The sequence below is a fragment of the Chelonia mydas genome, chromosome 12, assembly GCF_015237465.2.
Source record: "Chelonia mydas isolate rCheMyd1 chromosome 12, rCheMyd1.pri.v2, whole genome shotgun sequence".
NCBI lineage: Eukaryota > Metazoa > Chordata > Testudines > Cheloniidae > Chelonia > Chelonia mydas.
Genome location: NC_051252.2, coordinates 11632917 through 11644947, shown reverse-complemented (window position 1 = coordinate 11644947; position 12031 = coordinate 11632917). Strand labels below are relative to the sequence as shown.

Below are 12031 nucleotides of genomic sequence, written 5' to 3'. Positions count from 1 at the left end.
TAATGGAAAGAGCATACTTATTACTTTACCTCTCAGTGATTACTTTTTAAGTAAGGCAATGACAGAGCTAAACCAAATGATGCTGATACTAAAAGCACCAAAAATCAAATTAAGTCAACTGCATTTGGACTCCAGTCATCATGCTTCACTGCAATACTGCTCAAAATATTTTCAACTGAGACTCTGCTGTTCTCTTTAAAAACAGAAGTTTTGAATCCATAGATAATTTTTTCTGTTCATGTACAGTATATAGATATATTGTTCTTTGGAACAGCTTATTAAAAGGAATACACACTGTGTGTATAGGTACAAATTAATGAGAAAGATTTACAACAATCATCTACCACATCATGATAACTTAAGCTCTCCCATAAAACATTGCCATCAGTGTGAAAAGCAGAATGACAATACAGTTGTTGAAGTAGTTTACTATAATCAAAACAGTAAAAGCCAATTCCACAATACTTTCTCTCCAAAGCTTCACTGAACCAAGATTAGTTCAAGAAGCCATTTACATAAAGTTTATGCCTATGTTTACATATCACAGAAAGATGATTGAACAGTTTTGACATACTGATTCCAGTTGCTAAGTGAGATAACCAAACAGCCTGGTAGCAGCGTTTCAGAAGAACAAGGAAAGATAGAACTTCTGACCTCTTGAAAATCTAGTGTGGGAAGGTAAAACTTGTATTGGTTAATGTGAACATTGTTTAATATCCCAGGTTGGAAGGGTAATTTAAAACCGTCACATGTCTGGCTCTTGTGCACAAGGTATGCTATACAAAGATCTCCAAAGGGCAGGGCAGGGTGCCACAAGTAAAGAGAGAATTTAGTTGCAAAAGGCCATCTCTCAAAGCTGCACTCAGCTGCAGGATACTTAACAGGTAATAGATTTGTTTTAATATTGATTGTGCTGGGTACAGATTGACAAATATAATGTTTGCATTGATCTGCATTGTGTCTATTATGAGATTGGTTTTGGGCATTGAATATTGCTTGAGGTTTCGGTGTTCATTTATTTTTAAGGTCGAGAGAGAGAGGTAAACTTGAACATAGCATTTCTACAAACTGGCTGGATTTATAAATCAAGAGTAAATCAATAATGCCCTCACAATAGCCCCTATGTCTTCTTATCACAAAAGGGCTGAGCAAATTTTGTTGTTGCTGCTTTTATCAGATAATTTAAGAAAGCATTTCTGTTCAGAAACACTAAATTGGTAATAACAGTTGCAGAGTCAAGTGACTTAGAAAAAGTGGTTTTATTACTTTATAATTAACATACTTCCCCCCCCCAGGGATTCTTGCAATTAAATAATTAGCAATAATGTTACCCAAAAGTGTTTTTTAATGAATTTTCTTAAATTATTGCCAGTGTCAACAATGGGTAAAATGGATCAGTTGCTTGACTGAAACGTACAGCCTTGGTCAGCATTTCACACTAACAGTACTATTCCATCCAGATCATCCACAATTCAAATTAAAGTCTGGCTTTTTTGTTTTTGTTCCCCCGCAGAAATTATAGTCAAATTGGTCTGAAGATAATTTCAGCTCTTTCTCAAGGTAACTGGATACTGCAAGCTTCAGGAGCTCAGCAGAGTCTGAGCATCAGAGCTCTCCAGAAGATTAAACATTAGCAGGAGCCTTGAAATCTGAGGGGTGAGATCTTGCACCTTCTATTCTGGCAAAACTTCCAGGAAGAGCAACTTAAATTAGTGTACAGAGTGGCAGTCGATAAACTGCTATTTTAATACACGCCAAACCGGATCTCAAAACCAAGCAATTCTTCTGTTATCTTGGATTAGTGGATACATAGTGTAATTGTGAACAAACAAGGGAAAGGAGAGAAAGCCCTGGACAGTATTTCACACAAACAACACTACTCCAGATAGTCAACAATTCTTATTATGGCACTTTTGCCCACTGAGTTTTAATACGTATGCATAGTAAACACAAACAATCAAATCCTTCATGAATACAGTGCTCCCTCAAACGTACCGTTCAATGAGGTGCCATCAGGGACAAAAAAAAAGGTGATGTGCTTAAATCCAGACCTTCAAGTGGTCTATACATGTAAATGGTTGCTCCAGATTGGACTAAAGTAGTGCATATATCCTCTCCTTCCCCACAGGGGAGCTTTGAACCTGGCCTGAAATATAGTGGAAGTCTTGGCCGCTACATATTACTGAAATCTGTAACATGAGTGTGTTTGGATAGGAAGGATTCCTGTATTCCTGTTGCCACAGTGCCCCTAAGGTGGATAGGCAATAGGATCTAGTCTGGCAAGCCGGTTGGAGAGGAGCAGCCCAATGTTATACGTGGCTGACAGAAGAGTGGCTTCTAGATCATCTTTCTCTCCCCCCCCCCCTTTTAATAATTGCAGGAGTGCAACAAATCCAGATCTCCCTACAACTAGTCTTCTCTTACCTTATATTAGAGCCGCATTTATAGCCACACACTGTGGCTGAAATACAACCGCCGAAGGTAATTGAAAACTTTACTTTCCAGGGTCTTATTTACACGTGGAAAGTGCTTAAAGTGAGTTCCCTTGCTCCATGGAGAGGATTCTTTCTGGCACAGCCAATGCCGCTTCCAGCAACAACCCTCTATTAACTCCCAAGCGAGAAGCGCTGTTTCTTAATAAAAGAAACTTTTTAAACCCAGGATTGCCGGACTTTTGTTATTGTTCTGAGAAGGGACTGGGGGCGGGTGTGTGCGCGCGTGTTTTCCTTTGCTTCAGCAATGAATGCTGAGCGTTTCCCAGAATCAGGGCTTGTGCATTCAGAAGGCGGTTGGTGTAAAACAATAGAAGTTTGGTTTGGCTTTGCCGAATTGCCCTGTGGGTTTTCACAGCCTGAATGCGCCCGCGGTCGGACCTGAGCGCCAATCCCACGACTGAAGTAACCGGTCTTTGTTCAGAGGGTTTTGTTTATTCGCAGCAGAATATTATTGCGCCTCCCGGTGCAAACTCTGCCCCCCGTGTTCTGGCTACCTTAAGGGACAACTTTCGGTGGGTGTCGTTTGGTGGGAAGGGGGTCACGGCGTTTTCGGGCTGGGCTTGCACAGTGTCTGCCTGCAAACTTTGAAAAGGTCGCGAGCAGAAGGTATTTCTACCGGACTGAGCGCGTTTCATTCCCTGAAGAAACAGGTTAACGCTGTTTATTCTCCTTTGGGGTGGGCTTCTTTCCTTTCTCTCTGGCTCAGATCTTAGATCGAGCGCTGCTCGAGCAGCTCCCGGCTTCAGGCGCGGCTCTCTAGCGCCACCCTTAGAGAATCCGCGCAACTGCAGCTACGCTTAGTTTATTTATTATTATTTGTCTGTTCCTACCTCCAACTTCGGGGTGGGCTGCAGGAGGAAAGGAAAGTCAGCTTTCACTGTGACCTCTACCTAGGTCGCATCTGCCAGGGTCCCGATCTTCAGGCAAGGAAGCACACGCAGTAGGGTTCATTGGTTTGTTTTCCCCTCAAAAACATGCCACCGTTAGTAGGAAGACCACCCTTCTCTGGCAAGTCGTGCGTGGAACACTCAGCTGCAAGTTGCAGCAAATGCCCCGTTTACACTGGGTGTGGTGTCTGTACGTGGAATGCTCTTTGCTAACAGAAACCGGTAGAGAACACAGGTTGATATAAACTAAATAGTTTGGGAGCCCCGGCAGCAGACATAGGGAGACTGGACGCTGGGAGAGAAAGGGTTGTAATGTTTTTTTGCAATGAGAAAATAAATCTCCCCCCCGCCCCGAATTTGTCAAATTGGTGGCTTACAGGGATAGGGATCCTCCTCCCCTACCTCTCTGCACTGCATAAGATACCAGATCCGGACAGGGCGTGCAGGACCACTTTTCCTGTCGGGGGAGGGGAGGGGCAGCTGGCCTTAAAATGCAGTGTATTTTCTCCTGGAGAGAAATCATATACCGAGCAGTTGCGGTTCGCACACGAAGCGAAAAAATCCTGAACCCTCCCACCCCCAAGATCTCCCCTCAAAGGCAAATTTGCAATGTGTACGTTGCTGGTTAAACAAGGGCATTTCCATTTGTTAATTGACGCAATTACGCCTTAGTGGTAATGGGCAGGCTGGTCTCCAGGCAGCCATCAATCACCTTCCCATTGACCTGTCAAAGCCTCCCCTCGCCTCCCCTCCATTCATTCCTGTTGGGACCATTTCTGGATCTAATCGAGAAAAATGGATCCCCTGCTCATCATCACTTAGGGAGAGACCCTTGGGCCAGAGAGCGGGCTGGCTGCGAGACAGGGAGAGGAAAGTCTACCTCGGAGGGCTCTTCGCTTCCCTGGTCAGCCAGCATGCTGTTGTCTCCCCCCCCCCCCCGCCCCACGTGGAGCAGTTCTTCCTCATTTGCGTATCCCAGACGTCTCTCCCTTCCCTGGCAAGCTGCAGGCGCCTTGCAAGGGGGTTGTTGGTTTTTTGGCCCCTTCCTTTCAGGGCCACTGGAAAGGGCAAGAGGATTTCAGCCTTTGCAGCACGAATAAGGGACTCGGATGCAAAAAGTTGGGGCTGGCGAACAGACAGATCCAAATGATCATAAAGGAGAGAGGGGGAATAATCAGCACAGAGGCAGGCACATATCAGAGAATTTGCTAAAGAGTCCAGTACATTCGCAGGCACCAGGTCCACCCTGAATGGAGCAGCATGGTTAACTCCTGTGCACGACATTCCCCTGCGCTACCTGCAAACGCCATTTCTTTCCCTTTTCTTTCTTTGAAGCTCCAGGGCTGAGGTATCTCGGGGAGGGGGGAGAACGGTCTATGTTACACTTTAGTGAATGGAATAAGTTTCTTCTCTCCCTTCCCCCCCCGATTCTTCAAAATCCAAATTGGATTGTGTTTTAAAGAGAGCGCCCGCGAGAGACCAACCGCGCAGCAGTCCAGGTCCCTGCCTTTGACGTGCATCACAGCCCAACATTAAAACAACATGAAACAAGTGTTGAGTGCATCTTAGCTGTTAGAGATGATTGGCAAAGATGGTTATAGCCTGGCTGGGGCTGTCGTTTCGGGATTACTATGACGTCACTTGGATACTCTTCCATGGATGAATGCTAAAGAACTATAGAGCAGAAAATAATACAACAAGCAGGCTCCATATCTTGCAAGCCTTACGTGATCCCCTCCTTTCTTTTAAACTCCCCTTTTCAGTTCAAGCCTCCATATATTGGGGTGATTTTTATATATAAACATACATATATATTCCTAAGAAGGATGGCAGGTGGGGGGGGGGAGCCTTCTTTCAGGCTCCATACCTCATGCCTGGTTGCTTTTCTTAAGTGTAATCATCTATAATTGAGGTGGGGGAAGCCATACGTGGACATGTGTATGGGAGAAGGTACATCTTGAAGCAGGGGGTTTAGTTACAATCGATCCGGGGGGGGTGGGGAGGAGGAATATTGCTTATGGTTCAAAAATAAGGAGCCGCTATGTCCTTCTCTCAGTTTGGATATCCCTACAGCACCACTTCGCAGGTAAGAGAAGTGAGCACTCACTTTTGATCAGATTCCGCTGCTGCATTCCAGATGTCTTGTTTCCTTCCCCCACCCCCCTTTGCTTCGAGTCTTTTTAAAGGGCACATCTGGAGGCTTTTTAAGAAATGTGTGCGTGCGTGTGTCTCTTGTGTTATTCTAGGATTTTAAAAAATGACAACCACCCTCCGTCTGCGGGGCAAGGAACCTGATGTGGCACTGCTCTGTTTTTAGATGCAGCTGATTTACAAATCTGTATCGATCTATTTACCTGTGTTACTCGCTTAAAGCTTTCATTTAAGAGGCGCAGCGTCGGGCATTGGCTTTTGCAGGAGCTTTTCTCCCAGTTTTTCTCCCCTTTTTTTTTTTTTTTTTTACTCTGCGGTGTGAGCCTTGCAGGCTAGCTCTTATGCACCTCTAGAAAGTACTCGGCCAGAGCTTGTGTGTGCCGGTCTATTTTACTAGATGTTATTGTTGTGTGATTTATCTGTGACATGCTCCTCCGTCTTTCCTCTCGCTGCCTCTTATTACAAATGTCTCGACTTTTGCCTAGCGACTTCCAAAAGTGCCTCCAAATTAACTAAATTGCTGCTCTATGGTAAATCGATCCATAATTTATTTTGGTTGGATTATTTATACACCGTGATCACGGCAAGGTTTTCCTCCCCTTCCTTGGGAAGTTGGCTTCCCCTGTGCTTTTAAAAGTAAAGGAATCCGACGCCTTTGACTGCATTATCTGACATGTTTAGTGCTTCGCCTATTGTCAAGTTAGCTGCAATCGCAACTTCTTGCCTTTAGATCAGTGTGAACTGGAGTAAGGGGGTTTACACAGATTTGTTTTACAATTTTCTATGGCAAGGGTTTCCCTGAAGTTTTGCCTGCTTTGATTAGTTGCCCCCCCCCCACCCCCACACACACACACAAACACACACGCTTCCCATTCGGTTTAGTTCCAATTTTCCTGCACTAGTTGACACTCCTTTGTAGGCAGGTTGGGTCTTTCCCTCCCCATCTCAATTCTTTCTGCTGGTGCTGCGTGTAAAACATCCTTTTCTCTCCCCAGTTTTTTGTGTCTGCCAGCCCCAGTACGACTTGTTGTGAAACTGCCTCCAGATCCGTGTCGGATGTTTGCTCTGGGTCTGCCCACGCGGCTACGATTTGCTGCCCCTCGTACGAAAACAGGCTGCTGACCAGCACCCGGACGGAGCTCAATGCAGCTCTGGGGATGTGCAGCTCTCCCTATTCAGCAGCCGCAGCGAGCCAGGGTTATGCCAACTACCTTCCTTACAGCACAGACCCATCCAGTCTTTACACCACGCTGGTGAGTAGACGCCCAAATAACAAGCTTCGTCCTGTGGCCAGGAGCTTTTATTCTATGGCTACCTCTGGGCATAGGGGGAGGGAGGGAGGAGGGGGGGGGTCAGCTAGCCTGCAACAGGCGACAAACTTGCTTTAGGACACGGGGAGGGGAGGGGAAGAGGCAGAGTGTGTGGGAAGAAGCAAAATTAGCAAGAATGCTAAGACAGCTGCCTCGTCCTTCTGGTGTAAAGGCAGCAGCGGGGGCCCCTCAGGACAGCAGGGATCAGAGAGACAGCAGGGGCGTCACAGGATTGGAATGCATGGAGCCCCCCCCCCCCCCCCCATGGATTCAGTCAGACAAGTGGATTCAGCCAGAAACAAATTTCCTGTTTTAACACCTTCACTCTGAACGTCCAGCGCTGCTCCTTCCCTTCCAGAACCCTCAGTATGAAATTAAGGACGGCACGAGCGGTTTGCACTCGGGAATCGGACAGCCTGCTGCCTTCTACCCCTACGATCATTCCTTGGGGCAGTACCAGTACGACAGGTAACAGCCCCTTTGATCAATGTCCCTCTGCGACGCAGCGACAGACGCCCCCAAAGCCCGGGGTGGTCTAGCTGACAGATGTTCTACAAAGGCTCGAAGCTCGCGGCGAACAGCAGTCAGACAGCATCAAAACTTGGCCGCTCACCTCCTTGGTAATTGCCGCGGCAATCAAGTCCTAGGGAAAGGCGAATTGTGTTCACAACCTCGCCTGCGAAAGCGGCGACACGTGGTACGCCCCGCTAAAACGGGGTGTAACCCTCTGCTCCTGACCTCCCACCACAGGGTGAACTCGAAACGGGACCGCGACCGACTGATTCCCTCTCCTTCCCCGGTCCTCTTTGATCCCAGGAATAAAAGCATCCGTCGTTTAAAAACAAAACACAAAAAAGTAGCAAATAAATACAACACCCAGAGTGAAGTCAGCGAAGTAATTCTGGCTAATAAAAGCCGGGGGGGGGGGGGAATGTTTAGCTTGGGTAACTTTAATCTGAATAGACAGTTTGCTGGTAAAGTTAATTTTGTGCCACTTCCGCATATTCCCCATGCAGTGACATTTCCTCTTTAAATATTTCATGGCAGGTATGGGACAGTGGATTTCAGTGGCTCAGCCAGGCGCAAAAATGCAACTCGAGAGACAACCAGCACCCTTAAGACCTGGCTGTACGAACACAGGAAAAACCCTTATCCCACCAAAGGCGAGAAAATCATGCTGGCCATCATCACCAAAATGACCCTCACTCAAGTGTCCACTTGGTTTGCTAACGCCCGACGGAGGCTCAAGAAGGAAAACAAAATGACCTGGTCTCCCAAGAACAAAGCAGGGGAAGAGAGAAAAGATGAAAACAAAAGGGAGGAAGAGGAGTATGGCACCGAAAATGAAGGCAAAGGTAGGGATGGGGGAGGACACCTAGGACGAGTGACTTTGAATTGGATTGTGCTGGGTGGAATACACGGATTTCTCTTTCTTGATAGCCATGTCTTCCTTAGGAAGGTGTTTAAAAAGCAAGACAAGAGACAGACCCCATCTCAAAGACACAATAGCAAACTCTATAGGAAGTGGCGTTAAAAGTAATGAGACAACAGCCTCTGCAAAGCATCCTTCCCCACCCCCACCCCCCCACAAATATACTGTCGGTGATTTACACCTTGCATTGCACACACACAGTTCTCGTGCCCTTTCACAATCTCACTCATGTGTTGGTTTCTCCCCCCCCCCCCCCTTCATTATTTTGAAAAGCAGGTCAGAAAAGCTTCAAGGAAGAAAAGGAATTGAGCCTGAGAGTCCTGGACGATTTAGACGAGGACGAACAAGACAAGATAGACAACGACCGAAAGACTGCCCCGAAAGTCAGCACGGCTTTGGCGGAGCCTGAGAAAAGGGACTGCACCAGCGTGACCCCACCTAGCCATTTTCACACTCTCCCCTGTAACAAAACCATGCCGGTGGCAGGAGGAGACTTCTTAGAGACCGTGGGGCAAAAGGCAGCCAAGGCGGTGGGCACCATTAGTCAAGGGCAGCAATTCGAAACCCCAGACAAGCCCAGAATCTGGTCGTTAGCTCACACAGCCGGGGCCCATGTTGTGATTGCCCCCCCGCACACCGAGCCAAGGACCGTGAGCCCTGGCTGTTTGCTGGGCAGGGGGAGGCGCTCTGGGTCGGGACGCTGCCCTGAGGCCAGCCCCCTGGCCAGTCTCAGAGCCCAGCCCATTGCGGACAGTGCGCTCGAAGAACTACCCCAGGCCACCAAGATTTGTAGAAACTCCACTTTCAACCTGCAGTCTATCCAACTAAGCTGTGCTCCCTATCCCGTCCTGGGGGAGACGTGCCAGTATTCTTCAGGAGCTGAAGGTACTTCCATATTTCTCTTCGTCCTGATGGGGGGGGGGGGGGGGGGGCATGCTTGAATGCTGAAACAGGCTGCTAACCATAAACAACTGACCTCCTTCCCCATTAGCTGCCTGTTTCTAGCCCAACACGTTTGTTTACCGCACCGGTCACATGAAAAACAAACAGCTAATTTGATGCAGCACAGAGCTGGCTGCTGGGCCTAATCATTTTCTGTAACATAAGCTTATTTTGAACAATTATTCTAGTACAACTAACTCCTGGCTGGGGTGAGGGAGTGGGGTATGGGCAGGCCCCCCAAAGTCCAAGAGGCTGGAAGGATTTCAGAGAGCTGGAAAGCCTTTTGGCCTAGGTCAGACAAAGCAAATGTACCTGGTGAAGCTTCAACGTTGATGATAAATTGGTTGTGTCTATACGCAGGGTTTGGGAGAAATGTGAAACCCAGCCAAGGAGCCATAGATCTCAGTGAAGGTTGTGTAGTGCAGCATAAAGATAAACTGAGAACAGCTTTTAGGCCAGTGCTGAAGAGGTGAGGTAGGTAACTAACTTTCCTGCACACTAAACCATTTTATGGGCTCCTCAATGGGACAGTAAAAGATATATATTTCAGAGAGAATCCGGGCTGTGTTGCTAGGGGATACTGCTTCAGTTTCAAAGTATTACAAACAGATTACACAAAAGCGCAGGGTCCCCTTGTCTAACCTAACTTCGTGTGTGCGAGTGACCGATGTGACCTATTAAAACAGCCCCACTGTACCAAACTACATGATTTTATTTGAGTGCTTAGTAGTTGAGAGGTTATTGAAACCTTGGTGGGAGAGGGAGAACAGATGCTGGCTACAGTGGTGAGAGTTTGGTGGAGAGGATAGACAGGGGGAGAGGATAGGCACAAGTAATGGTATATGTGTTTTGCTTTGCAGGGAAATTTCTCCCAGGACCCACAACTATTCTAGTAAGTTAGTTTAAAATGTTATTTGAGCACACAGATAATTAGGTCCAAATGTTTCTTTTCAGTAAGCAAATTGCCCCGAGACATTTACTGTGTCTTTCCCCCCACCCCCAATGTCGCACCTGAGTTTAGTTTTGTAAAATTCCAGCATTTTAAAGACGATAAATTGGGGTATTTTCGTAGCTTTTAGCCTCTGAAGGCGCGGGACACACATTTCACCAATGCCAGTGAGATTCTCATCACCTTTCTTTCCTTCTCAGCAGGTTAGCCCAGCACCTATGTGAGAATCCCGAAGATGGGTCTGAGCATCAAGGCTCTTGGCTTGTAAACTCCTCCGCCAGCCATGAGGATCCCTGCGCCTTGAAAGCATTACATCTGACTCTGGCTTCCCTCCTTCTTGTATGGAGGAGCGGTCATTACATATGCACAACTTGCTTTTAAAAAATGGATGAGACTAAAAACCCCCTCGGAAAGAGAGCGGGGGAACTTGAATAAATTATAGACTTTGTCTCATGCACTGGATCATTGTAGTTTCGCACAAGTTTACAAGACAATACTCCATCCCCTCCACCCCACTGCTATCACTCCGAGTTGGAACAGACCCGCCTCAAGAACCGTCCTGTTCAATGTACAACTTTGTAATTTGTAAAATACCAGTGATTAGCGTGTTTACCAAAAGGCCAGTCTTAATTTTATCCCACCTTGTCCTTTAAAAAAAAATAAAATCCCTACAGTACTTTCATTCCTCCCCTTTCTTTCTCTGGTAAAGTATGTTTGTAAATCATATTGTCTGTGTGGTTCTGAAGAGACAAAAGAGAGTGGGTATTGTTTAAGGACATTTGACGGGCTGTTTAGTTTCTGTCATCGTATAAAGATCTCGCTGAACGTATTTTTAAGAGTCTCTAATTAAAACGAATCAGCTAAATCCTGTAAAGCCGTCTTGCAAACTTGAGGAACTTATGTCTGAACTACTCAAAGGTCTGACCAATAGGAAAAGCGAAAGCTGTCGCTCTCCCTCCTCCCCGCCCCAACCATGTTGGATTTCCCCTGTTTTTAAACTATCCACCCCTCCTCCCAGACGTGCATGCTGAAGGTGGGGGGAGGAGGGAATATTGGGTGCCCCTGCCAGTTTAAAGTTTAGCAACTGGTCTGGAGTGGCAAAGTAGGGCATTGTAAGTAGTCATCACCATAATTCAGTTCAAAGAGCAGTGTTGAACTTTACAAGGCAGACCAGAAAGGGAAACCGCATCTCTGTATTATTTCTGATTAATTAAAAGTGTCATCAAACACTTTCTGTTCAGACTAATAAACCAAGTCGGGATGAGGAAAGAATGTTTCTTTGTTCCCTGTTTCTAGAAGCAGTGGCAATAATTTAAATTATTAACAACTGTGGTAATTAAGAGGTCATCTATAGATCAACCCGATACTAGCTATTTCCAGGTTCACCAGGGTCAACATTTACATTAAGTCATTTGTGGTCAATAGAGTCCAATGAATTCTGCCTTAATAAATCAGGGAAATCAATCCTGAATATCGAGTAGAGTTCTACATGTTTACCAAAGGCTACTAAGACAAGTGGGACTGCTCAGGGGGGATCCTATAGTTTTGTGACCGAGAAGAAGTGAAGCGTTTCAGGGGGATGAGAGACTGAAGATCAATGAGACGGGATCACTGGGAGTGATTGGAAGTGGTCTGTGTAACACACCCACGCTCTCTCTATGCATCTGTAGGTTGCGAGTGTGTCTATGCTGATCATAGACTCACGTCTATAACGTCATAGGTGTTTTCCTTCTTTAGAGTATGTTTCATACTTGGAATTTGCATAACAACTGGAATAAGTAACTATGATATACGCACTATACCTTTGTTATGAGTTAATTATCATGTCTTCCAAGTATGAAACACACACCTAAGACACAAAACAT

General features: G+C 46.3%; 1 protein-coding gene and 1 long non-coding RNA gene across 2 annotated transcripts in view; one reads left to right on the top strand and one right to left on the bottom strand.

Moving 5' to 3' along the window:
- Nucleotides 1–12031, bottom strand: part of LOC122462596 — a 299344-nt gene that overhangs the window by 238697 nt on the left and 48616 nt on the right. The gene's annotated exons all lie outside the window — the stretch shown is intronic.
- Nucleotides 5203–11221, top strand: IRX6 (iroquois homeobox 6). The gene is made up of 8 exons (XM_037878090.2): nucleotides 5203–5468; nucleotides 6529–6786; nucleotides 7202–7311; nucleotides 7891–8198; nucleotides 8549–9160; nucleotides 9578–9691; nucleotides 10078–10109; nucleotides 10367–11221. The coding sequence occupies exons 1-6, from the start codon at nucleotides 5424–5426 to the stop codon at nucleotides 9688–9690; spliced, it is 1446 nt and encodes a 481-aa protein (XP_037734018.1). The 5' UTR covers nucleotides 5203–5423; the 3' UTR covers nucleotide 9691; nucleotides 10078–10109; nucleotides 10367–11221.